At 35.3% G+C, this 27,500-nt stretch overlaps 1 protein-coding gene across 7 annotated transcripts in view; it reads right to left on the bottom strand.

Annotated features, from left to right (window-relative positions):
- LOC106867322 (cilia- and flagella-associated protein 65) overlaps positions 1 to 27,500 on the bottom strand; it is a 1,093,663-nt gene that overhangs the window by 730,192 nt on the left and 335,971 nt on the right. For all 7 annotated transcript variants that reach the window (XR_016243317.1, XM_089358289.1, XM_089358292.1 and 4 more), the window contains one exon: positions 15,307 to 15,456. Coding sequence is in view for 6 of the 7 variants with exons in the window: in XM_089358289.1 (XP_089214415.1) it covers positions 15,307 to 15,456 (150 nt within the window). In the remaining variant the exon portion in view is untranslated. The remainder of the gene's footprint in view (positions 1 to 15,306; positions 15,457 to 27,500) is intronic.

The following is a 27,500-nucleotide window of genomic DNA, read 5'->3' as shown; positions in this document are numbered from 1 at the left end:
TAGGGAAATATGATTAAATATATAAAATTAGTTGTGAATACAAGTTATGTTCTTCATTTTATTTATATATATTTTTATATTCATTTTATTTATAAATATATTTGCTTCTCTCACTTTTTTGTTTTTTTTTTTGTTTTTTGGTGGGTGGAATGAAGAGAAATGGACATATCTACTCCAAAATGGAATTGGTACAATGTCGTAAAACTAAAAGTAAAACATGGCAAAACCAAATTAACACTTTCATTTTACTTTCCTTGCTTCAGGCTAAAATAAGCTTTATACAAATATATCTGACAATCAGACAATATATTTTTAGATCATTTCATCAACTAAACTAATAATAATGATAAGAATAATAATAATAATAACAATAATAATAATAATCACTTCTTCTATAGGCACAAGGCCTGAAATATTTTTGGGCGGGGGAAGGGGGCTAGTCAATTGCATTGACCCCAGTGTTTCACTGGTACTTGTTTTATCAACCCCCCAAAGGATGAAAGGCAAAGTCAACCTCGGTGGAATTTGAACTCAGAACATAAAGACAAATGAAACGCCGCTAAGAATTTTGCCTGGCGTGCTAACAATTCTGCCAGATCACACTGCCTTAATAATCTTATTGTAAAACAGGAGTGATTCTCCATCAGTCTGTCAGGTCCCAATATCTATTGGAGGGAGGAAAAGAAGAGGAGAAATCAATATATATATATATATATATATATATATATATATATATATATCACAATATGTATTTAGAAGAAGGGGTGGAGAAAATGTTCTTGAGAGAGATAGTGTGTGAGAAAGAGAAAGCGAGAGAGAGTATGAAAGAGAAACAGACAGTCAGACAGATAGATAGACAGACAGACAGATAGATAGATAAGATAGACCGTTGTCATCATAGTAACTAACAAGACTTTCACTATATAACATACCTTCTTAAAAGAAGGTATGTGCACAATCAACAAATATTTATATTTTTACCAACAGAGTGGTGATGGGTAAAGAGCTTGTAATAATAATAATAATAATGTAGTAACAGGCACTGGTTTGCATGGCTTCTGATCTTAACTGGTCTGAATAATTCATCTCTGGAAGCATGGGTGTTTCAGTCAACACCCTTAAACAACCTCTATACAGAGACCTTTTGAGTGGGATGGGCTACTAAACCTGAAGAAAATTCTAACTGGGCCCCACCTGCAAGGTTATGCACTGTTTATCTTGATATCAGATCACCATGTCATGCATATATGGTAGTGATGCATGTGCCTGGTGCACCCTTATCAGACGGGTAGTCATGATGGGTGTACTGGGCTTTATATATTTGACACTTTGATGGCATGATGACATGTACTGCTCTCTCACTCAATCATGATAATAATAATAATAAGAAGAAGAAGAAGAGGACTGAACACTGCAACTTGTGTGCAAACATGAAAGTAGCAAAAAATCACATTCCATTGTCAAGGAAGCTTGCAAATTCGCAAGAGAACTTGTCATTAATCCTAAAATGTCTGAAGAAACTGAAGCCACTGCTACAGGTAAGATGAAATTTTTTATGTTCGCCGTCTGATAACATTTTGCCAGTATATAATATACAGTAAGTTTTACTATAGCATCGTATATTATCGACAGCTATTTCCAGTAAATATTGGTGCATTGCTATACCACTATCTTATTTATACTTTAACCTGATGGTGCTTTGTTTTACTGGGAAGCAATACTACTGTATTGCACTATTTAATAGTTTTTCTTTGAAAACTTTCTCACTGTTCTCAGTCTGTTAACAGCTAGGTATTTCAGACGAGTATATACTGGTACTGATGAAGCAGTATTTGAGATTTTATCCAGGTAAATCTAGCCAATGAGAACTAATCAAATTTATGTTAACAAACGTAATTTGTAAAGGTCAAAACCTAGGTCCTAGATTATTCACATCCGGGTTGTACATTTATTTAATGTTCTTCCTACAGGTAAGATGAAATTTTTTATGCTTGCTGCCCAATAACATTTTACTAGTATATATATACAGTGAAGCTTTACTATAGCATCGTATATTATCGACTGCTATTTCCATAAATATTGGTGCATTGTTGTACCACTATTTTACATATATATATATATATATATATATATATATATATATATATATATATATATATATATACATATACACACATATATATACACATATATACATACATGTACACATATATACATACATGTACACCCATACGGACAGGTAAACATATTAATATGGAAAAAAGTATAATAAAATACACAATGATTAAACAGGATATAATTTAAGATCCACTGCAAGCCCTGTGCCTCAATATGGCACAGCAGTGCTCCTGGTCACTTGGTGTCGATGGTGAGTGGATATAAATAAGTATACCCTGGAAGTCCAACATAACCACAAAGGCACCGAACTAACAGCCATGCTGATTGACAGCCTTTGCTAAAGTAGGTGTAAAATCTATTCAGTAGAGGCTGAAGGTTGGCTCAACTGAAGAGGTGAATAACCTACCCACCTACCCAGGAGGGTGGGTGTCACTTCATGGTTGAAACTGCATTAGGAAAAGAGCCTCAGTTCCTTGCATACCAATTGGACCATTCAGTGGCAGTGGGGTGCAATCCAAACGGTGAGAGAATACTAAGACTCTCAGGTATCTGGAAGCCACCACAGAAAAGGCCTAATCTTACCATATGTACCTACAACTGGAAGTTCTTAGTAAAGAGGTCTGGACTGGACGATCTGATGGAGGAGAAGTGTAGGATCAAGTATAATGTGTTGGAACCCTGCGAAATGTATCAGAGAACTGAGTCTGAATGCAAAATGGAAGGATGGAAGCATCATGAGACTGGGATGGGCAAAAGTGCTTGCCTGGTACTTATTTCTATCGACCCTGAAAGGGTGAAAGGCAAAGTTAACGACAGTTGAATTTGAACTCAGAGCATAAACACGAAAAAAATGTCACTAAGCATTTTGCTCAGCATGGTAATAATTCTACCAGCTCACCATCTTGGTAATAATAACGATAATAATGATAATAATAATCTTTTCTATTATAGGCACAAGGCCTGAAATTTTGGGAGAGGGAGATAGTCAATTACATCAACCCCAATACTCAACTGGTACTTAATTTATTGACCCCGAAAGGATGAAAGACAAGGTTGACCTCGGCAGAATTTGAACTCAACACTATGGATGGATGAAATGCCATTAAGCACTTTGCCCAGCATGCTAATGATTCTGCCAGCTCATTGCCTTTGTAACAGTGATGATGATGATGATGATGATGATGATGATGATGATGATATGAACACCATCAAGAGAATATGATCTCATGATCAATGGGCCAATAGACCAATGTTTTATCAACATTTTATTTTCTAATTCAGAAAGATGAAAAAGAAAGATTTTTTTTTTCCCTTATATTTCTTGAAAATGGATTTGTGTAGAAATCAAGTAACCGTAATTAGATATTAAATAAATATTCAGAGTTGCTTCGTGTCATATTAAGTACTTATTAAATGTAATCAGTGTCGTTATCACAGAAGTGGAAACTAAATATTTTCAATAAGCTAAATACATATACTAAAAACATTTTGGTGAATAAACTGACTGAAATTTGAGGAATTAATATTAAATTAATTGGCTCTATAATCGGTGAAATGAGATGATTGTCTAGACATTGTGTAACCGTAAATTTTGCTGGGAAGTTATAAAAGTTGAGAAAATGTTATAATATAAAAATTTGGCTAAGTACCATTTTCTATTATTCTATACTATGATATTACAGAATTTATATATATTTAGACTATAATGATGGATTAATGCCAAATTCCAGTGTGGTTTTCCATTCTGTGTGAATTCTTGCAGAAAATGACTGCTTATTCCCAAATATTATTATTGTTGTTGTTGTTATTTTTCATATACACCCAACAAATTAGACTGTTGGAAAAGAAAAGTATCCTGACATTGAGCTGCAACAAGTAGCCTTAGATGCCAAGAACCCTCCTAAATATCCTAGCTGTCCCTAATAACACTGTTTCCTACAGCTGTACTAAACTGGGTTTTATGCCTGTATCCTCTATCCATCTATTCAGATCTATAGGGATAGTTCCCAATGCACCTATAACTATTGGGATACATTTTACCTGCACTTTCCAAATTCAAAGTGGGTGTAAAACCTATTTAGTAGAGGTTGAAGGTTGGCTAAACTGAAGAGGTGACTAACCTGTCCACCTACCCGGGGGGGGGGGGGGGGGGGTCACATCATGGCTGTGTAGGAGGAAGAGTAGCAGCTTGGTAATTAAGACCAAATTCTACAGGTCTGTAAATAGATTTGGCAGATAGTGAGGAGGTCAGCAATGGACAAAAGGAGACAAAAGAGGCCTCACAACCTTTGGGTCAGCAGAGGTCAAATGTGTTTACTACTACTACTAGTGATCAATGAGAGTGCTCACCTCAGCCTTGAAAAGAAGCAATTCACATTGTTCTATTTTTAATTAATGATAGAAACAATTATATATATATATATCTATATATGCTGATGTTCACATGTTGAATTTTTGAATTTCTGAATTATTATTATTATTATTATTATTACTATTATTATTACTATTATTATTGTTGTTGTTGCTGTTGTTGTTATTTAAAGCAGCAGGCTAGTAGAATCATTACCATGCCAGACAAAATGCATTGTGGCATTTCTTCTCATCTTAAATTCTGACCTCAAATGCTGCTGCTGCTGTTGCTGCTGTTGCTGCTGCTGGGGCTTACTTTGCCTTTCAGCCTTTTCAAGGTCATTGAAATAAGATCCAGTCAAGCACTGAGAGTTGATGTTATTGACTGAATCCTTCCTCTGAAATTATGGGCCTCTGTGTGGAAATTGGCAATCATCATCATCATCATCATCATCATCATCATCATCATTATTATTATTATTATCATCATCATCATCATCATTATCATTATTATTATTATGAAGGTGGTCGGTTTGGAGAATCATTAACACATGGCACGAAATGCTTAGCAACGTATCTTCCAGTTTTACATTCAGAGTTCAAATTCTGTTGAGGTCAACTTTGCCTTTTACTCTTTCAGGGTCAATTGAGCACTGGGGTTGATAAACTTTCAGGCTTCATGCCTATAGTAAAAAGGATTATTATTATTGTTGTTGTTGCTGGTGTTATTGTTACTAATATTATTCTTATTATTAACATTGTCACCATTATTTTTATACAGGAGGGCAAGGCAGCAAGCAGGCAGAATCGTTAGCATGCCAGGCAAAGTGTTTAGTAACATTTTGTCTGTCTGCCCATTCTGGGTTCAAATTCCGCTGAGGTCAACTTTGCCTTTCATCCTTTCAGGGTTGATAAATTAGGTACCAGTGAAAGACTGGGGTTGATATAATCAACTGGTCCCCTCCCCCAAAATTTCAGGCCTTGTGCCTTTAGTAGAAAGGATTATTATACATGAGGGCACATGCCCTACTGGTTAAGGTGTTGCACTCATGATTGTGAGATCATGGTTTCAGTTCCTAGACCGGATAGTATGTTGTGTTGTTGAGTAAAACATTTTCATCTCACATTGTTCTGCGACCACTTTGAGACCTGACATATGGTACACAGTGCACTCATTCAGACAATCTTGATTTGATGGAATGAGTGAGCTAATGAGCAGCACAAACATTTCACCATAATAAACAAACCATTTCTGCAGGTCGTTCGGCAAACACTGAACACTCACACGTTGTCTTCGACAGGAGAGTCCATCATTATTATTAAAGGGGTTATTAGAATATACGAAATTCAAGTGCTCAAAATAGAAGTAGTCTTCAGGAAAATTGTAAATTTTCAGTTTCTGAGTGTGCACTTATGAATTTGTGTGTATTTGTTAGTGTATACGTGTACCATATATGTGGATTGTCAATGGATATGTAAGCATATATGTGTAGAGGTCTGTGTATGCATGTGTAGTTGGGAAAGACACTCTCCTATATAAAGGCAATCTATTTAGTAACTGACATGAATTTAATTTCCTTCTGTTTAATGTCAAGAGGATTTAACAATTAATTTCTGATTTAATTAATAAATTTATACCATTCATATATAATGATAATAATTTCCCCACCCATATTATGCATGTTGAGAAATATATTCATTCATATACATATATGTGTGTGTGTGTGTGTGTGTGTGTGCATGCATATGTATTTATATACATATATTGGGCAATAAACTGTGCTTGCGAAGACCTGTTGAGTCAAGTGAAGTCATTGTCGTGGTCGATGCCAGTACCGCATGACCGGCCCTAGTGCCGGTGGCACATAAAAGCACCCACTACACTCTTGGAGTGGTTGGTGTTAGGAAGGGCATTGAGCTATAGAAACTTTGCCAGGTCAGATTGGAGCCTGGTACAGTCTTCTGGCTTGCCAGCCTTCAGTCAAACTGTCCAACCTATGCCAGCGTGGAAAGCAGACATTAAACAATGATGATGATAATGATGATGTATGTGTATATATACATATATGTGTGTGTATGTGTATGTATGTATGCATGTATGTATGTATGTGTGTACATATTTAATATATATTTGTATGTATCATCATCATCATCATCATCGTTTAACGTCCGCTTTCCATGCTAGCATGGGTTGGACGATTTGACTGAGGACTGGTGAAACCGGATGGCAACACCAGGCTCCAGTCTGATTTGGCAGAGTTTCTACAGCTGGATGCCCTTCCTAACGCCAACCACTCAGAGAGTGTAGTGGGTGCTTGTATATATATATATATATATATATATATATATATATATATATATATATATATATATATAGAAATAGGTGTGTAAACAACAAACAGGTGTATTAGTTTAACCCTCAGGAAGGTGAGAAAGTCTTTTACGTTTCGAGCCTACACTCTTCAACAGAAAGGAACACAAGAAAATAAACAGAGAGAGAAAAAAAAATTCTTTAGTGGCTAGCAGTCGATCATAGCGATGGCTGATATAAGTATATATGTATGTATGGGGAGTAAATGTGAGGATAAGCAAGTTAGGGAAGTCGATATACAAAAAATATTAAATACATTTAATACAAAAAAATGCACATATGTTTACATATAAAACGGTTTGACTTACAAAGAATACAAATTATATAAGAGTTTTATGAGTCCAACATCTGTTTCTGGGGGCTTGGTGGTTCTAAATAATGAGTGTAAATTGATTCCGTCATTGGATAATACCAGCCTCCATCTTCAGGGAAGAATTTTACATTTGCGGTATTGACAGAATGGAGTTTAAAGCCCCCAGAAATAGTTGTTGAACTTGTAAAACTCTTATTCAATCCTTTTAATTCCTGATATCATTTCTATTCTGTGTAAGTCAGACCTTTTTAATTGTAAACATATGTACATCTTTTGTATTAAATGTATTTAGTATTCTTAGTATATCAATTTGCCTAAGTTGCTTGTCATTACATTTACTCCTCAACCACCTGCTCAAGTTTAAATCTCTTGAGCATTACGAAGTGTATTCTATACAGAGAATAAGTGTCTCTAATTTATAAACTATACACATGTATGTATGTAGCTATGTATGTATGTAGCTATGTATGTATATATGTATGTATATATATATATATATGTACATATAGATAGAAAGATAGACAGGCAGGCAGACAGACAAACAGACAGACAGACAAACAGACAGACAGACAGACAGATAGATAGATAGATAAATAGATAGATATAGATATAAATATATATATATAATTCAATTGTCACTAATAGTTATTGAGGGTGAAGAGTAACACCTACATTGCTAGAAACAAGAATCAAAGACCCTAATAGGCACAAAAAATGCATTATGTGTGAGTGTGCGTGTATTTGTATTTATGTATTTATGTAGTTATATTTGGTATATGCAATTGAGGCTGTATTTACTTGAAATAGCAATCTATGTATCATACTTAATGTATACACTGTTGGTAGGCCTGTTACTATAGTATCTGTCCTGAGATAACATCCCTTATGGATATGTTGTGTTAAAAACACAATATCAGAGATGGCAAATTTTTGTCTGAACTTGTAGCTAGCTGCGAGTACATGTCATTGAATAGCCTCCTAAAAAGCTGAAATGCATCTGGTGCTCTCACTGGTTGCTGCAAGGATAAATTTTCATCTCTAAGATATTCATTGTGATTTTAACACAGCAAATCCAAAAGTGTTTTTATATCAGATGGCTGTGTGTGTGTGTGTGTGTGTGTGTGTCTGTGTCTGCGTGTGTGTGTGCGTGCGCGTGTGTGTGTGTGTGTGTGTGTGTGTGTAAAAGTCATCTAAAAGTCCATAAGTCAGTAAAAAATACACTTGTATATCTGTCAATAGAGTGGGAACATCATCCAAAGAGTACAGTATTATATATCTATCACAGCCGATCTTACCCATCGGTTTCATGCTAGGATTCAATGGAATATTAGATAAAAATCTGATTAGGCAACCCTGCACTCATCAGAGGTACCTGATATCAGATTGTGTCCATAGTCTCAGTTGGTCGTGCTTGGGAATCCAGACGGAATGTGTAATGACAATCGCTTCTGACAGGCCCCTATGGAGGCAGTGCCTAAGGATTCTATCCCCACAACCATCCCAGGAATAGTGGGTGGCAAAAATGGATGGCGTTTACTATTAGCACAAGTGGGACTGCAAACCCATACAAATAATCATCCACTGGAACTTAAATTCAATGCTTTAACCATTCAGCCATTCTGCTATTACATTTCAAAATCTAATCTTTACAGCAGAAATCCATTTAAAATCAACAAAATGGTAAATAATATGTTGTTTTTGTTTCTGTATTTATTTGTCTTTTTTTTCATTTTATTACAATAGATTTCTTGAAAAGAAATTGAAAAACAGTTAAATTAATTCATTTTGCAGTGTTGTATATTATAAAAAATATTTCTTTATGTGTGTGTGTGTGTGTGTGTGTGTGTGTGTGTGTGTGTGTGGGTATGTATGTGCATATATATATATATATATATATATATATATATATATGTACATATAACAGTTCATAGGAGTAAACAATTTAATGAATCTTTATAGAAAGATTATAATAATACATAATAATACAAACAAAAATAAATATAAATAAAACTGAGGTGGCATTTAGTCTGGAGTTTTAATCAAAGTAAATCGAGTAAAAAAAATCAATATTAAGAAGAAATAGATGGAACCATAGAGACTGTCAGAAACATAAAAAGCAATGAAAGTTTCTAAATTATCACCATCCTCACCATCTTCATCATCACCATCTTCATCATCACCATCATCAAGATTGCTATCATAGTCATCATCACTGTCATCATCATCAATGCTGTCATCGTCGTCGTCATCATCTTCGTCACTATCATTATCAAGATTGTCACTATCACCTTCCATAATCATCACCATCATCATCATTGTCATCCTCATCATCATTTTTACATGTTTCTCAATGCTTGCATGGGAAGATTAGGTCTTCTCCAATACAGTGTCTCATCCCTTACTTGCAGTCATTTGTCCCCTCATTTCTCATTTGTGGGGTTTAGCATCTTTAGATCGGCCTTTATCACTTCTTCCCATATGTTTTTCTTTTATTTTCCTCTCTTACCTCTTCTACAAGTGTCTTTAACTTGGACCACTTGGCAAACTTCCCTCACTTTTCATCCTCCATATACATCTCATCTCCAGACAAGCACATTCTTCTCTCTCGCTCAAAACAACTGATTTCTCTTACACCCACTTTTTCTCACAACTTTGTCATTAATAATTACTAACACTACACATTCAGAAAAACATACTTCATGCTCTGCAAGATGTGTGATAGTTGTAATTATTTTTCCTCCACCTTTCAAACTTCCTTTATGCATCCTTTGTATTCAGTATCTCCATATAATATCATGCAACATCACACTTTGTACACAAATGTTATACTATTTATGCTTCACTCAAAGAAAATTTACTCTTCAGCCAAGGTTATTAGTTTCCTGAACATTTTGCAGCATGTCCAGTTTGTTGTATATTTTTGTATATCTGAAAGGAAATGCTGGCACAATTATTAAATAATGGTTTAAGATTTCTGTTGGTCAGTGTTGGTCAGCAGTAACACCATTTATCCATATCTATTATGTGCAGGCCTGGGTCAGTTGTTTCATTTAGGCGTGTGTGTGTGGAAGACAGGCAATTGTCCATGATTGCAGCTGATGCTGTCCAAGAGAAAGGCCATCAACTTAAACTGATACACCTTTACACCATCGTTATCACAGAGAGAAGTCGCGGTCAGAACACAAGTGATCGGAATGGATAAAAAGTTCTTGAGTTATGCTGACTCATAAGGGTCAGTTTCCTGGTTTCATGGTATATAAATTCCACATCTGGACTGGACGACGGTCTGCGGCAGGATTACTAATTTTTGTCAGCTGAGTGGACTGGAGCAATGTCAAATGAAATGTCTTACTCAAGAACACAACGCATCGCCCAGTGCAGGAATCGAAACCACACTCTTATGATTATGAGGTCAACACCCTAACTACTAAGCTATGCACCTCCAAACAGATACCACATAAAGGAATACTGTGCAGCAATCAAACAGCTTCACCTTGCCCTGCATTGGTACATTTTTTGTTATTGACACCAAAAGGATGAAGGTGAAGTTTACCTTGGTAGGATTGAACCTAAAACTCAAGAGTGTTGAAACAAATACCTTGAGACATTGTATCTAATGCTCTAATGGTTCTGTCTATTCACTGCTTGATAAAGGTTAAGAGATTCTCATACATAGATAGACGTCACCACTTGGTATTCTTCTCATTTGCACCACACAAAAGCATGTTAAATGCCATTCCTGTAAATGCAATTAGAGATTGTCATTGTATTTGTAACCGTTATCAATTTCTTCCAGTCACCGACTACTTTATATCATAAACTAAGGCATGGCTATGTGGTTGAGACATTTGCTTCTCAACCACGTAGTTTTGGGTTCAGTCCCACTGTGTAGAATCTTGGGTAACTGTCTTCTACTATAGATCCAAGACAACCAAAGCCTTGTGATTTGGTAGATGGAAATTGAAAGAAGCTTGTAGTATATATAAACACATGTATATATGTGTGTGTGAATGTGAATATTGCATGCTTGTGGCTTCTTCTCTTGATATCATGACATTTTGTGTTCTGTCCTGGACAGCTCTTTTCTACTATAGTCCAGATATTTCATTCGGAGTTACCGCTACCCTAGTCAGGTTGCCTTCATTTCAGTTGAAGAGAGACATCTCAAGACACTCTAGTCAGGACCCCACAAGTATCACATAGACGTACACTGCCACACACTAACAGAATCATGGCATCTGGACATATTCATCAAAATAGCAGGGATGGCAGCTGGGTGGTCACCCTCGTTACTACTAATCATGCATCTTTGCTGGACAGAATAGCACAATTAGTTTAATTAGATATATAGATAATTATAATCTTAGCTGAGTTTAATTTCATGCTTCTTTGTTGCTAGCCATAATAATCTGTGATATTATCCCCTATCACAGATAACTTCAAGATGCAAGATACATGGAGAACTAACCTTACAGTCAGCAACAAACAGACCAGCATGTGTCTTCATAGCTTGTGGTGCCTTGTCATGAAGTAGAAGAAGGAAGATGAAATGAAGACTGAGAGAAGAAAGAAGAGCAGTGACGTTGAATGAAATACTGCACATAAGAGCCATTGAGTACAAATGCTGCATTGTAGGCAACTTGTCTAAGAGCACAGGACCTCTGAATTAAAGGAGAGAGAGAGAGAGAGAGAGAGAGAGAGAGAGAGAGAGAGAGAGAGAGAGAGAGAGAGAGAGAGAAACAAAGTTAAGTAGTTAGTACAGAAAGAGACAATAATAACTCAATTAAACAGATAAATAAATAATTACTGTCTTAGCTTAATTGAACTCTATGTCTCTCTGTTGCAATCTCTAATAATGTGTGATATCACCATTCATCATAGTGAGCACCACTGATACATACATACATATGTGCATATGTACATATGTATGCACATATATACCTCTGTGTGTGTGTGTGTGTGTGTGTAAGAAACAATTTGACAAACAGCAAGAAATGGTCCAGTATGTAGTGGCTACATTTGCAATTTTGCTGGAGAATTTCTCTTGTTATGTGATGAAAATCAGTTTCTGGTGATAAAATTCATTAATTATAAAAGAATTTCTAAAAGAAATTAATGAATATGTTTCCCAAGTCTCCAGAATCATTAAAAGACATTTCATGGAAAATGCTAAAATATATGCCACCAAAATATTCTTATCAGTGCATCTTTTGTATAATAAATAACATCAAAATACAATAGCTTAAAAAAGTTATAATATTAGTAATTATTCCTAATTAAGACACAAGGCAGCCGTTTTGAGAGGGAGTAGTCAGCACTCTTAACCCCAGTAGTTCACTGGTATCTTGTCTTTTTAATCCCCAAAGGATAAAAATACAAATGATTTGAACTTAGAATGGAAAGAAATGAAATAAATACTTCAAAGTATTTCTTCTGATAATCTAACAATTCTGCCAGTCTACTATCCTTTATAATAATGATGATAATAATGATGATGATGATGATGATGATGATGATGATGATGATATTAATAAAATGGTTTCAAATTTTGGCTCAAGGCTAGCAATTTTGGGGGAGGGGTAAGGCAATCACATTTGACCCCAGTGCTCAACCGGTACTTATTTTATCAACCTGGGAGGGATGAAAGGCAAAATCGACCTCGGTAGAATTTGAACTCAGAATGTAAAGACAGATGAAAAGCCACTAACAACAACAACAATAAAAGCAACAATAATAATAATAATGCAGTACCAGGCAGCAGCTCAATTGGCTTCTCTTAACTGATTAGAAGTGTTAACATGTACATTGTTTTGTCTTGGTATAAAAGATGGGTTACAGTAAATATTCTGCTCAATACCACAGATTTGCTTGTCAGTTGTTTGACCTTGACCCCTTGAGCATGTCCCTTAGGTTCTGACAGTATGTGCATCTCTGATCATGAGCAGAAGTAGTGGGGGAGCATCATAGCCATGTGATGAGGAGAATTCTTTGGGATTTGAATAATTCACCTTTGGAAACATGGGTGTTTCATTCTACATCCGGAAACAACCCTTATCCAGGGACCTTTTGAGTAGGATGAGCCACTCGACATGAAGAAAATTCTAACAGGGCCCCACCTGCAAGGTCATGCGTTGTTTATCTTGATATGAGATCACATGTCGTGCACGTTGTGGTGCATGAGTCTGGTATACCCTTATCAGACGGGTAGTTATGATGGGTATATTTGGCTTTGTATATTTTACCCCAGTGTCACTTTGATGGCATGCATTGCTCTCTCATTCCTCTCTTTCTCTCTCTTTCACACACACACACACGCACACACACACACACACACAAATAGATACACACACACACAAGCTCTTCTTTTACTCTCAGTCTCATTCCTTCTTCAAAGCAATCACACATTGACACATACATACAAGCATGCGTACACACAGACATAAAACCTATTCTCAGACAGACACAGAACAGACATTTGATTGAGAGGAAAAGTCAATGTCACTGAAAAGGTCAAATACAATGATGAATGAACTTTGACTGACAAACAACCAATTGATTGTTCAATCAGCACATTAAACAAATAACCAATTAGTTTGTCAGTTAGATATTTAACCAAATGACTAACAATAAAGAAGAGATGTTAAACGTGTGTGTTTGTTGTTGTTACTGACATAATGACTCTCCCAAGACACAACAAAATTTATTCCAACATACAAATTCACATCAAGAATCTTGCAAACAAATACAAAATTGAAGTTAAACTTATTCTGTTTCTCAAAAAAACAAAGGTAAACCACTTCCTTCCTTACCCTTGTAGTGAGACTATTTTCTTTATGGCAAATTGAATACATTAAACAGAAAGAGGCTCAGCGTGCTAATCTGTTGATTGGTTATCTTACTAATCATGTGAATTTGGAACATTGCTTGAACTGTGCTTTGATTGGTTGAGTATTGCGTGGGATTTGGATTGAAGATCCAATCACGTAGCGCTTAATAAATTCTCAAACAACCAATCTGTAAGAGCTCTGGAGCCAACCCTTTTGCAATAAACTTGGTGTAACAAATCATCTACAAGAAGAAGGATGAGCAATTTTCATGAAGGAGAGTCATGTTATTTTCCTGTTGTTATTCGCAAGATTAAAATTAATATAACGAAGCACACGTAATCAATGACGACCTGAACTGTTATTATCCAAATGATGGATGAACTTTACAACCACCAGAATTTATGATGTCTTAATTGATCCACTGTACTATTTAACAGAGGAATAAAGTCTCATTGTTATTATTAAAGTTCATATCTTGTATTATTTCCACAAGTGAACAAGCAACATATACAGTATAATGGTATGTAAGATTCTGTAGTAAACCGAGAGAGATTTTAGACCACCCTGGTAAACCCTTTTTGATGAAAGTTGGCGGACAAAAAGACATTCTCTATTGTGAAATATGCCTTCTGCATTTTCATTTCACATGGATCCATTTTATGTCTATTATTTCATTTTGTCTTACGACACTTGTAAAAGATGAGCTATTATTATTGTAATTGGAGATGAGGGTTTTCTTATTGTCATTCATGTTAGTTTTTAAAACTGATTTGTTTCTGCTTTTGAAATTGTAATTATTTGTGCTTATAATCTTGCTTGATCTTCCTTTTTCTTTTTCTCATTTATGTAGAACAACAAGAATAGATATAATTATAATATATATATTTTATTCTTAGCACTTTCTTGATTTCTAATTACCCCCCAAAAACACAAAAAATAAAATAACTGACTTCAGCAGGATTCGAATCTGGAATCTAAAAGAGATGGTACAAATATTCCAATACTCTGACAATTCTGGCAATCAAATACCATTAATAATGGTAACAACAACTACAAAAACAACAACAGTGCTATATTTAAAACAAAAATTTATGAAGAATATATTGGTTCATGTCTAGAAAGGAAAAATAAATAAAAAAAAGCTAATATTTCAACCTAAAAATATCTAAAGATACTGTTGAAAGCATAATATATATATATATATATATATATATATATATATACATTTCTACACACACACGCACACACACACGTGTGTATAACGGAGCATTTGGACAATTTAAAAATCAGGAATACAGAAAAAGAGAAAACAGATTTTTCAAACTTACTTGGTTATGAACAAGACAAATGAGTTTTCTGTAATAAGCTATTGGGCTCTGTGGAGTGAATTCGATGGTAATTTTCTCAGTGGATTTGGCAAGCACATAGCCATATGATTTATCTAGAGAAAACACACTATTTTCATTGTCAATTAAGAACTGAAATGAAAAGGAAAATATTATTGGAAATGAGGAATTTTACAATATATATATATATATATATATATATATATACACACACACACACACTCACACACATATATACATGTGTGTGTGTATACACACATATACATATATATATATCTTTATATATATATCTTTATATATATATATATATATATATATATATATATATATATATATATATATATATATATATATCTTTATATATATATATATATATATATATATATATATATATATATATATCTTTATATATATATATATATATATATCTTTATATATATATATATATATATATCTTTATATATATATATATATATATATATATATATATATATATATATATATACACATATAAAGATATGTACACACATAGACTTGCATATACATATACTCAGTCAGAAACAGGTAAATATATGTGGGTAAGTTAATGTATGTGTGTGTGTGTATATATATAGAGAGAGAGAAAGAGAGATGCATACACATACATATATACATATATGCATTCATACATATACATATATATATATATATATATATGTATATATATATATATATATAAATAATACATTATATATATATAGAGAGAGAGAGATGCATACACACATATATATATATACATATATGCATGATTACATATACATAAACATGCACAGACTCACTGTTATGGCTTAAAACTTTTAGCCCAATAAAACACCAAAAACAAACAAAAAAAACAGTGGGGCAGAATACCATAAATCACTGATTGCAATATTAAGCAGTCACTGAACATTTATTTAAAATAACTTAATTATATTGCCAAAGAAGAAGAACAACAGCCTATACTTAATGCAAAAAAAATCCACAAAGTTTTCAATGATGAAGCATTAGAGAACGTTCGACATTTTACCTTCTTTCTTTAATCATGAAAACATTTTCTAAAGAAAATTTTTCACCAATTTTACATCATTAACAAAAGCTTTTAGCTCTGTATTATTTAGTTGCACTTTTTTTTTTTTTTTGTATTTTCGAGGCTTCAAGTTTCAATAAAACAGGTCTTTTTGTCTTCATAAAAGATATTCTTGTCTTGCTTGAAACACTTTTATGCTTAAAACTGTTAACATATGAGAATATTTCCTGTATATCTTAAAAAGATATGCTTCTAACTCAGTAGGAGAATTGGTCCTGGCATAACCGCATGGCTTGAAATCTTAGGGAAGAGGTTAAGCAATGATATTGAAATCCAGTACATGACTGGTACTTTATCTAAACCCCCTGAATGGATAAAAGACAAAGATGACACTGATGGGATTTGAACTCAGAATATTAATAGCAAGACAAATGTGAAATATTCTTATGGTTCTGCCAACCCATCGACAGAAGTGATTCAGTAAAGTAATAAAAAGGCTAGGGCTATGATATGGAGCCAAATTGGTTTTAGACAGGCAAGGTCTTGCACCATTCATCTTAGTACTCAGTACTCTGAGTTCACATTCTGCCGATGTTGACTAAAGTTTTAGCTTTAAAGGGGTCATTAAATGAAGTATTGTGCTGAATCCGGAGGTTTTGTTAAACCACTGAATGAAAAACTGCATTTTTTGTTCCAGCCTCCCATGTTTTAAATGGGCAGGACTAAACAATCCAATCTGTTGTTGACCAGCACGGGTGTGTATGTATGTATGTATGTATGTATGTATGTATGTATGTGTGTGTGTGTGTGTGTGTATTTATCTATCTATCTTACACATACACACATATATACATATACAATATATACATCAATATATGTGTATACATGTGGATATAAGTATCTATATAATAATCTGCTTGTTCATTCGCCCATTTTACATTAGTTAGTGAGAGAGGTGGAGCTGGAGTGCATGAGAGATGGAGTAAGAGTGAAAGAGAGAGACGGAGGAGTGAGGAAAGAAGAGTGGAAGAAGTAGAGAAAGGTAATTGATATTAACATACTTAGGCCAAATGGTGGTCAGCTGAAGGTAGAGGAGAAGAACAGGAGAAAAAGGTGACAAGAGAAAAAGTGGGAGACAGAGGTGTTAATGACATGTGGTGGGGAAGGAATACTTATTAGGAGGTCAAAAAGTTAGCTGAGGGGCAAGGTAGATCGAGAGAGATGGACAGGAGAGGCAATCATATTGAGAGAGAGAGAGAGAGAGAGAGAGAGGCAGATAGTGATGGTGGTGGTGATGCATTGATATTGAAAATGTCTTTTTTTATTGAAATAATTTTTTTTAGAGCGACCATCACATATGCGTAAGTGTAATTATTTATTGTCTGCTTGCTTAAAAAATTGATGTTCGTTTATAAGGGTTAATTTAGCCTAAAATCTAGATTCACAAGAAATATGGTTGCAAGCTGTCCACGAAAAGATGTCCAGATATAGAGCATGGATCAGAGAGGAACAGCAAGAAGATGTAATAAAAAGAGAAAAAAGGCAACACAGACGATGATTTGAGAAATTGAATGTAGACAAACATCAAGAATATTATACAAATGCTATAAAAATGCAAATCATCCTGTCTTTCTTAAATAGGTCCCCTTATACTTTACCATTCTGTGGAATTTCCAAGGGTTCTATTAGTATACATAAATATATTCATTAATTAATGTGTACAGTATTAAATAGCCCTTGTGGCCCATCTAATCAATTGGTTTCACTATGTTCACTAGCTTGTCCAACATTTAAATGAATATTAATCGTTCTTTTTTTTTTTTGCTCGCTACTGTATATATATATATACATACATATATATATATATATATATATATATATTATATATATATATATATATTATGTATATATATATATATATATATATATATATATATATATATATATATATATGTGTGTGTGTGAGAAAGTTGGTATGTGAAAGCACGTGGTTGGATGTATAAAAGATAATAAGAGTGAAAAAACTACAGAAGGCTTGTGTTACATGGTTAAAGTATATATTTAAATTATGTCAGAAAAATGTAAGAAAAATGTTATAAAAATGTTATGAAATCTTTTTGGTATATAAACATTGTATTTTGAGAAATAACCGGTAAACACAGATGAACTCTTGAAATTCAAAAGTCTACTGAACAGTGTCAACCCAAACATACAGTTCACAATGGAGTACAACCAAAAGGAGCTTCCATTCTTGGATATACTAATTAAAAAAGTAAACCTAAAAATAGAAACGGACATATTTTACAAAACCACAGACGCCAAACAATATCTACTATTTGATTCATGCCACCCAAGACACACCAAGACAAACATCCCCTTCAACCTTGCAAGAAGAATATGCACAATAGTGTCAGAAGAAAATACTAGAGACTACAGACTACAAGAACTCAAAAACACACTAATTGACAGACACTACCCAGTTCAACTCATAGAGGAAGGAATCAGACGTGCATCACAAATTAACATAGAAAACTTAAGAAAAGTTAAACACAGCAACACACATTCCCCGAAAATACTACCGTACATATCCACATACAACCCCAGAAACAAAGAAGCCTTCACCATCATCACCCAAAACATACCAATGCTACATAAGGACCCCAAATTGAAGGAAATTTTACACACACACAAAATCATCAAAAGCCACAAACAACCAAAATCACTGAAAAAGATCCTCACAAAGGCAAAATTACTTTCCGAAACAACAGATGCGAAAGTAAACAAATGTGGTCGACCAAATTGTGTAACATGCCCAAACATTCTAGAAGGTTCAGAATTCCTCTTCAAAGAGGGACACAAATTCAAAGTTAAATCTAACTTTACTTGTGCCTCAGAAAATCTTATTTATGTAATAAGATGCTCGGGCTGCAACGAGAACTACATAGGGTCCACAGGATTATCGCTCAGACGTAGATGCACTCTGCACCGCCAGCAGATTGCACACCCGGAATACCGAATGATACCTTTTAGTGATCATATTGAAAAATGCGCAAAACAAATGCTACCACAATTTATAATCTTTCCTTTTTATCAATGTGCCATTAAAACACCAACACAGATTAGATTAAATAAGGAAACCTTTTTCATTCAAAAATACAAACCCAAACTTAACCATTGCTAACACATTTAAATAAGGAAATTTATCACCCCACTGGGAAAAAAAAGGGGGAAAAAATATAGAACAAAACTATGGTAAATTAATCAAATTCTACCACCTCCTAGATTTCGATTATCTCCCCTATACCGGAAGAAATCCCTAATTACCTCCCCTATACCGGAAGAAATCCCTAATTACCTCCCCCTATCTAGAACTCTTCTTTCTCAGACTGGAACGAACACGACACAATGAAGTAGAGAAATTTGAAAAGACAACACGAAACCGGTTATTTCTCAAAATACAATGTTTATATACCAAAAAGATTTTATAACATTTTTATAACATTTTTCTTACATTTTTCTGACATAATTTTAATCTATACTTTAACCATGTAACACAAGGCTTCTGTAGTTTTTTCACTCTTATTATATATATATATATATATATATATATATATATATATATATATATATATATATTCATATATATATACATATATATATTTATATATATATATTTATATGTATATGTATTTATGTATATGTATGTATGTATGAGTATTTTGCTCATGTTTATATATAATTATATATCTTACATGTTTATTTTTGTATGCACATAATTACTATGAGATGTGTGCATGCACAAATACTTCAATTTATAAATACATATATAATATATTTATAAACATATGTATAATATAGACAGGTAGAGAGAGAGGGAGATACATATACATACATGAGTCCACTAGGGAGCAACATGGATGTAGATATAATATTTTAACACCTTTTACCATAAGGGAAGATTTTTTCTGCACAATAACTGCAATGAATTTGCATTTAGAAGTTCAACATACATCGCAAACATACTTTAACTAACCTACAGTTTGTTTATTCCTCATCACTACTTGGTACTGATACTGTAATATTTATCTCAGTCAGGCAACCCACAAATGCAACTCAGTCACTGATGTTGACTGACTTAAGATAAAGCTACAGCTTTGAAGCCGTCCTGGGTTATCTTCCTTTGTTATCTCCCATTGAGGAAGGTTAAAGAGCCAGAAACACATTAGAGACTCCTATAAGGAAACACTGGGTAGATATTTTCTGTTATGGTAAAGTATAAGAGAAAACTTTTTTTCTCCATAGTTACTGCATTGGATTTGTTTTTAGAAATTAAAATTATGTCACAAATATATTTTAACCAACCTAAAGTTCATATATATATGTATGTGTGTATGTATATATGTATATATGTTTATGTGTGTGTGTATAGACACACACACATATATGTATATAATATACATGCACTCACACAGACACATAAATACTCACATATTCATGCATACATACACACATACACATACAATCACATACACATACATACATTCTTACAAAGATATTCATACACACACACACACACACACACACACACACATATAGATACAGACAGAAATATATACTGCAGTTGCTATAATTAAACCATCATTGACTGAAAGAGAACAAAAACACCACTGATTCATCTACGAAGGATCACTGATGCAAGAAACAGAATACAAATGAGCATTGCTAAATGAATAATGATATGTTCAAAATATGAAACGAATCAATTTCTGGCTGACAGGTGATTAACTAAATTAATCAGGTGACTAACCAAACTTTCGCAATTAGTTGGCAATTAGTTGGTAAAACCGAACTGTGGATTAATTCACATACAAAGTATCATGTCAGTGTATTTGGACGATGGGCAAAATGTGCTGACCATTTCTTCTGAAAGTCTACATTGTAACTCAAATCAATCATAATGTGTGACTGATCAAGGACAATGACCAAGTTTCTCATGTCATGACTGTATGACTTTAGCAGGTATGTTAGAATATAATGCAAACTAAAGTAAATAAACAGGTGTGATAGCATTGTTAAGAGGCTCACCTTGCAGTCATGTAAACTCAGGTTTGATGTCAGTGTAGAGCACTTTGGTTAAGAGTAATTTCTTAGACAGAAGCCTCCAGCAGATTGTAGGGTGTACACATAAACATATATATATATATATATATATGTATGTGTATATATATATATATATATATATATATATATATATATATATATATATATATATATATATATATATATATATATATATATATATATATATATATATATATATATATTAGCTGGCAGAATCATTAGCACACTGGATAAAATGCTTAGTAGTATTTCATCTGTCTATATGTTCTGAGTTCAAATTCTGCTGAGGTCAACTTTCCCTTTCATATCATCATCATCGTTTAACGTCCGCTTTCCATGCTAGCATGGGTTGGACGATTTGACTGAGGACTGGTGAAACCGGATGGCAACACCAGGCTCCAGTCCGATTTGGCAGAGTTTCTACAGCTGGATGCCCTTCCTAACGCCAACCACTCAGAGAGTGTAGTGGGTGCTTTTACGTGTCACCCGCACGAAAACGGCCACGCTCGAAATGGTGTCTTTTATGTGCCACCCGCACAAGCCAGTCCAGGGGCACTGGCAACGATCTCGCTCGAAAATCCTACAGGAGCCAGTCAGGCGGTACTGGCAACGGCCACGCTCAAAATGGTGCATCTCATGTGCCACCCGCACAAGAACCAGTCCAGGGGCACTGGCAACGATCTTACTTGGCTTGCCGGGTCTTCTCACGCACAGCCCATTTCCAAAGGTCTCGGTCCGTAGTCATCGCCTCGGTGAGGCCCAATGTACGAAGGTCTTGCCTCACTACCTCAGCCCAGGTCTTCCTGGGCCTACCTCTTCCACGGGTTCCCTCAACTGTTAGGGTGTGGCACTTTTTCACGCAGCTATCCTCCTCCATTCTCACCACATGTCCATACCAGCGCAATCGTCTCTCTTGCACGCCACAACTGATGCTTCTAATGTTCAGCTTTTCTCTCAAGATACTTACACTCTGACGGGTATTCACATTGACATTACACATCCAACGGAGCATACTGGCTTCATTCCTTGCGAGCTTACGTATGTCCTCAGCAGTTACAGCCCATGTTTCACTACCATGTAGCATGGTTGTTCGTACGCATGCGTCATACAGTCTGCCTTTTACTCTGAGTGAGAGTCCCTTTGTCGCCAGCAGGGGTAAGAGCTCTCTAAACTTTGCCCAGGCTATTCTTATTCTAGCAGCTACACTTTCAGCGCACCCACCCCCACTACTAACTTGGTCGCCCAGATAGCGGAAGCTATCGACTACCTCTAGTTTTTCACCCTGGAATGAGATAGAAGTTGTTTCCTGTTTGTTTGCAGTCTTTATTGCACCTGAACATCTGCCACAAACAAAAACTAACTTGCTAGTTAACCTGCCTTTGATGTTGCTGCACCTCTTATGTGTCCATAGCTTGCACCGGGTACATCTTATAGAGTTACTACCTACTCCTTTTCTACATACTGAGCAGGGCCATCTACCTGAAGGGGTTTGTGTTTTATCTACCTTCCTACTTATTAGGATTTTGGTTTTAGCTAGGTTGACTCTAAGGCCCTTCAATTCTAGACCTTGCTTCCACACCTGAAACTTCTCCTCTAGTTCTGATAGTGACTCCGCAATTAGGGCAAGGTCATCAGCATAGAGGAGCTCCCAGGGGCAACCTGTCTTGAACTCCTCTGTGATTGCCTGGAGGACTATGGTAAATAAGAGGGGGCTGAGGACGGAACCTTGGTGGACCCCTACCTCTACCCGGAATTCATTGCTGTACTCATTTCCAACCCTCACCTTACTGGCAGCATCTCTGTACATGGCTCGCACAGCTCTCACTAACCATTCTTCTATCCCAAGTTTCCTCATTGACCACCAGATAAGGGATCGGGGGACCCTGTCAAAGGCTTTCTCCATGTCAACGAAAGCCAGGTACAGAGGTTTATCCTTAGCTAGGTATTTCTCCTGCAACTGTCTCACTAGAAATAAGGCATCAGTAGTGCTTTTACCTGGCACGAACCCAAACTGCATCTCATCTAAATTGATTCGCTCCCTAATTAGTTGGGCTATGACCCTCTCTGTAACTTTCATAACCTGATCTAACAGCTTGATGCCTCTGTAATTATTTGTATCTAAAGCGTCCCCTTTACCTTTGTAGCAGTTGACTATGATGCTGCTACACCAGTCATAGGGTATGACTCCTTCGTGTATCACCTGGTTCGTAATACGGGTGACTAGGCTATAGCCAACACTGCCAGATATTTTGAGCATCTCTGCAGTGATTCCTGATGGGCCGGGGGCTTTCCCGGTCTTCATACTCTTAATTGCTTTATCTACCCTGGTACTATCAACTCGGATAGCTGGTCCCTCTATTGGGTCGACATAAGGCAGGCTCTCTTTCTCCCATTCATTCTCTTTATTAAGCAATCTATCGTAGTGGCATCTCCAGACCTCTTTCTTTGCATCCTCATTTAATGCAAGCGTACCATCATCCATGCGAACACATTTCTCTCCTACAACATCACTATTCTCTCTCCTACACTGTCTTGCAACACGAAATACCTCGAGTCTTTGGTCCTCACGGCGCAGAACATTGGCAAATCTTTCCTTATCTGCTTCCCCTCTGGCTAAATAAACCTGTCGCCTAGCCTCCCTTCTGGCACATTGGTACAATTCCCTGCTACCACCGTTCTTCCAGTCCTTCCAAGCCTGTTTCTTTTGTCTAATAGCCCTGTCTACCTCCTTGTTCCACCACCACGTTACTCTGGGTTGGGAGGGGACCTTACACCACCCACAAATCTGGTCGGTGGCTTTCAACAGGTTGTCCCGCAGAAATCTCCAATTGTCTTCATATATACATAGAAATACACACACGCACATGCACACACACACACATACACACACACACATCCTTGGATGTGGTGCACCAGTATGGCCACAGTACTATGACTGCCAACTGTAGAAGAATAAACAAGTAATAGAATGGAATAAACCAAAGCATCCATGCAAAGACTGCACAATAATAGTCTTCTTACAATCACTATCATCATAGAGAGAGAGAGAGAGAGGTGCATGCATTTTGCAGGATATTGCTGGAGATCTAAGAAAAGCCTCTTCAGTGATTCACTCGAGGGGACAACTTGACACACTTCAACTATACAGAAGAAAACGTTGACCAGCTCTCTATGTACACAGAATGTTCATTTGCTAAGCTTCTGAAAGTTATATAGAGTCATGATAGGAAGCAGAATTGAGAGGATTGGGATGATCAAGTTCAGAAAATTTGAGCAAGTTTGTCCTAATAAAACTAAAGATCTTTAAAGATTTGACATAATATCACATATTCCTAACCATATGCGAAATATGGCTGGCCATTCCTTTGAATGTCAACTATATGACAGCTATTAGCTGCATGCATCCATGATTTCATCCTAACAACCCATATTATGATCCATGATCCATCCATCCATCCATCTATCCATCCATATACCAGGCAATAAATGAATAATGGATAATAACACTAAAACTTTGTAATCAAAACAAAATTTTCTGAGTTCAATCCTAGTGAAAGGATAATTCTTAATATTTTTTAAACTGACCCTAGTCATCTAGGGTTCGATATCATCAAGTTGTAAATATTTATCAAGGTTAGAAAGTTTAAAAGCAAAGTGGGCATCAATCAAATTTAAACTCAGAACATTAAAGACTGCAGCAAAATACCATAATGCATTTTGTCTAATGCTCTTCCAAAACATATTTATTACCTGAGAAAGAATTCAATATAAAAAGTTTACATAATTTTGGTTGTAGTTAAAACAAAAATATTAGCTACTATGTGACACATTTACAAGGTAGAACGCCTTAGAAATAATTAGCCTGTATGTAGATACTAAAAACTTCCTCTTTTCTCTTGATTACTAAACTAATAATGCTCTAGAAGTAAAAGAAGGACAGAAAAAAACAAGAAAAACCCATTTCTTCAATTTCTTCCTGACTAAATATTTTCCATCAATATAAAATGATTTGCTTCAGAAAATGTTTAATATACTTATGATTACATCATGCAGATGATTTCTAAAAAGAATGAAATACTGCTATATATGATTACCACTAACTAGAAATTTCAAGAAAAAGTATATAGGTATAGTTACATGGTTAAGAAGCTCACTTTCCAACCATCTGCTCCTAGGTTTAGTTACACTATGTGACACCTTGGGCAAGTGTCTTCTACTAAAGCCTGGTAAGTGAATTTGGTAGATGGAAACTGAAAGAAGCCCCTGTTTGTATGTGTGTGTGTGTGTGAATGTGTGTCTTTCTGTTAATAATTGTCCCCAACCTCTGCATGAAAATGAGTTTTGCTTTGTTTATGTTCCTTAATTTATTGGTCCAACAAAAGAAACCAATAGAGTAAGTACCAGGCTTAAAAATACCCACTGGTGCTCCAGCATGGTCACTATCTAAACACCGAAGCAGGTAAATGACAAAAGATATATGAATTCCATACATCTTTTTGGATATCTCTCAATTTCAAATTCAAAGTCAAACATCTAATCCAGCCAAATATTATAAAGAAATGATTATCTCCCTTGTATTAACTGTCCACTAGGCGACACATGTTTTTCAGAATTTGGTTTTCTGCAAACAAATATTGATGTCTGACAGACATGGAATCAAAGAGAATCAAATATGAGGAGAAATTAAATGGATTGATAGTATATATTTTATTAACATATTAATTTAAAGCATTATACCTATTGGGATGGAAGTCTAAATTAAGCTTGTTGCTTAGCCTATGTCTCTCCTAAACCAGTAAACCTACAATCAGCACAAAAGCATAACATCTGAAACCATTTTTGCTGTCTTTTTTTTTTTTTGGCAGACAGTGTATCTTGGACTACATTGTCCATTGTATCCTTGCTTTTCCCAAAGATGCTAGGGTGTGATTAAACCCTTTAGCATTCAGACTACTCATACATAATGCTTATTTATTCATCATCATCATTTATTCATTATCATCATCTATCATCATCATCGTCGCTGGCATGGGTGGGATGGTTTGACAGGAGCTGGCCAGGCAGAAAACTGCACCAGACTTCTGTGCCTGTTTTTGGCAGAGTTTATATGGCTGGATGCCCTTCCTAACACCAGCTACTCAGGAGAGCGAGCTGAATTCTTTTTATATGGCATCAGCACAGACGAGGTCAGTTTTGGCATAGTTTTTACAGCTAGATGCCCTTGCAAATGCCAACCACTTTACAGTGTGGAAGGGATGTTTTTTTTTACAGGTCATCATTTATTACCTTGTAGCTTCAAATTTTCAATGATGTGATTGTTTATTTTTACAATGACATTGTAGGATAGGTCTGAGAGGCTGGATCTGGCCAGTTCCATCATAAAACAGGTAGAATATTTAGGCCAGATATGGCCAGTTTAAATGCTAAAGGGTTAAGAGAGCTTTGGCAGCTATTTCTAGCCAGCAGAACAGCTATACAAAGATTCCTGCAATGGCTCCAAATAATTAAAAGTATATATGCATTATGTATAGAATTTTTTCAGAAATACAATAAGCAAAGTCTTACGAGAAACGGTAATTAAATTAATGTATTTATACAACAATGACTTTAATTAAGGAGCCTGGCATTTCATAAAAAATGTTTCTTCCATCCATTGAAGTCAAACTGAAGCATGATTGTACTGGCTTTTTTGTCATTAAATTTATTGAGATTCCTCACATCACAGACTTATATTTTATGTTTATACATGTATTATCTATCAGGGGATTCAGTGACAACAACTCTGAACAGGAGTCAACTTGACTTCATTGTGAAAAACTTTACAACATATTATTTTGCCAGGTCATGGAACTGGCAGAATTGTTAGCATGCCAGACATTCTCTGCATCTTTATGCTCTGAGTTCAGATTCTGCTGAGGGTCAACTGTGCCATTCATCTTTTTGAGGTCGATAAAATAAGTACCAATTGAGTACTGGGGTCGATGTAATTAACTAGAACCCCACCACCTCT

The sequence above is a fragment of the Octopus bimaculoides genome, chromosome 10 (assembly GCF_046866305.1).
Source record: "Octopus bimaculoides isolate indiv1 chromosome 10, ASM4686630v1, whole genome shotgun sequence".
Taxonomy (NCBI): Eukaryota; Metazoa; Mollusca; class Cephalopoda; order Octopoda; family Octopodidae; genus Octopus; species Octopus bimaculoides.
The sequence above is the reverse complement of the archived record's forward strand: the minus strand, read 5'-3'. Positions and strand labels throughout refer to the sequence as shown.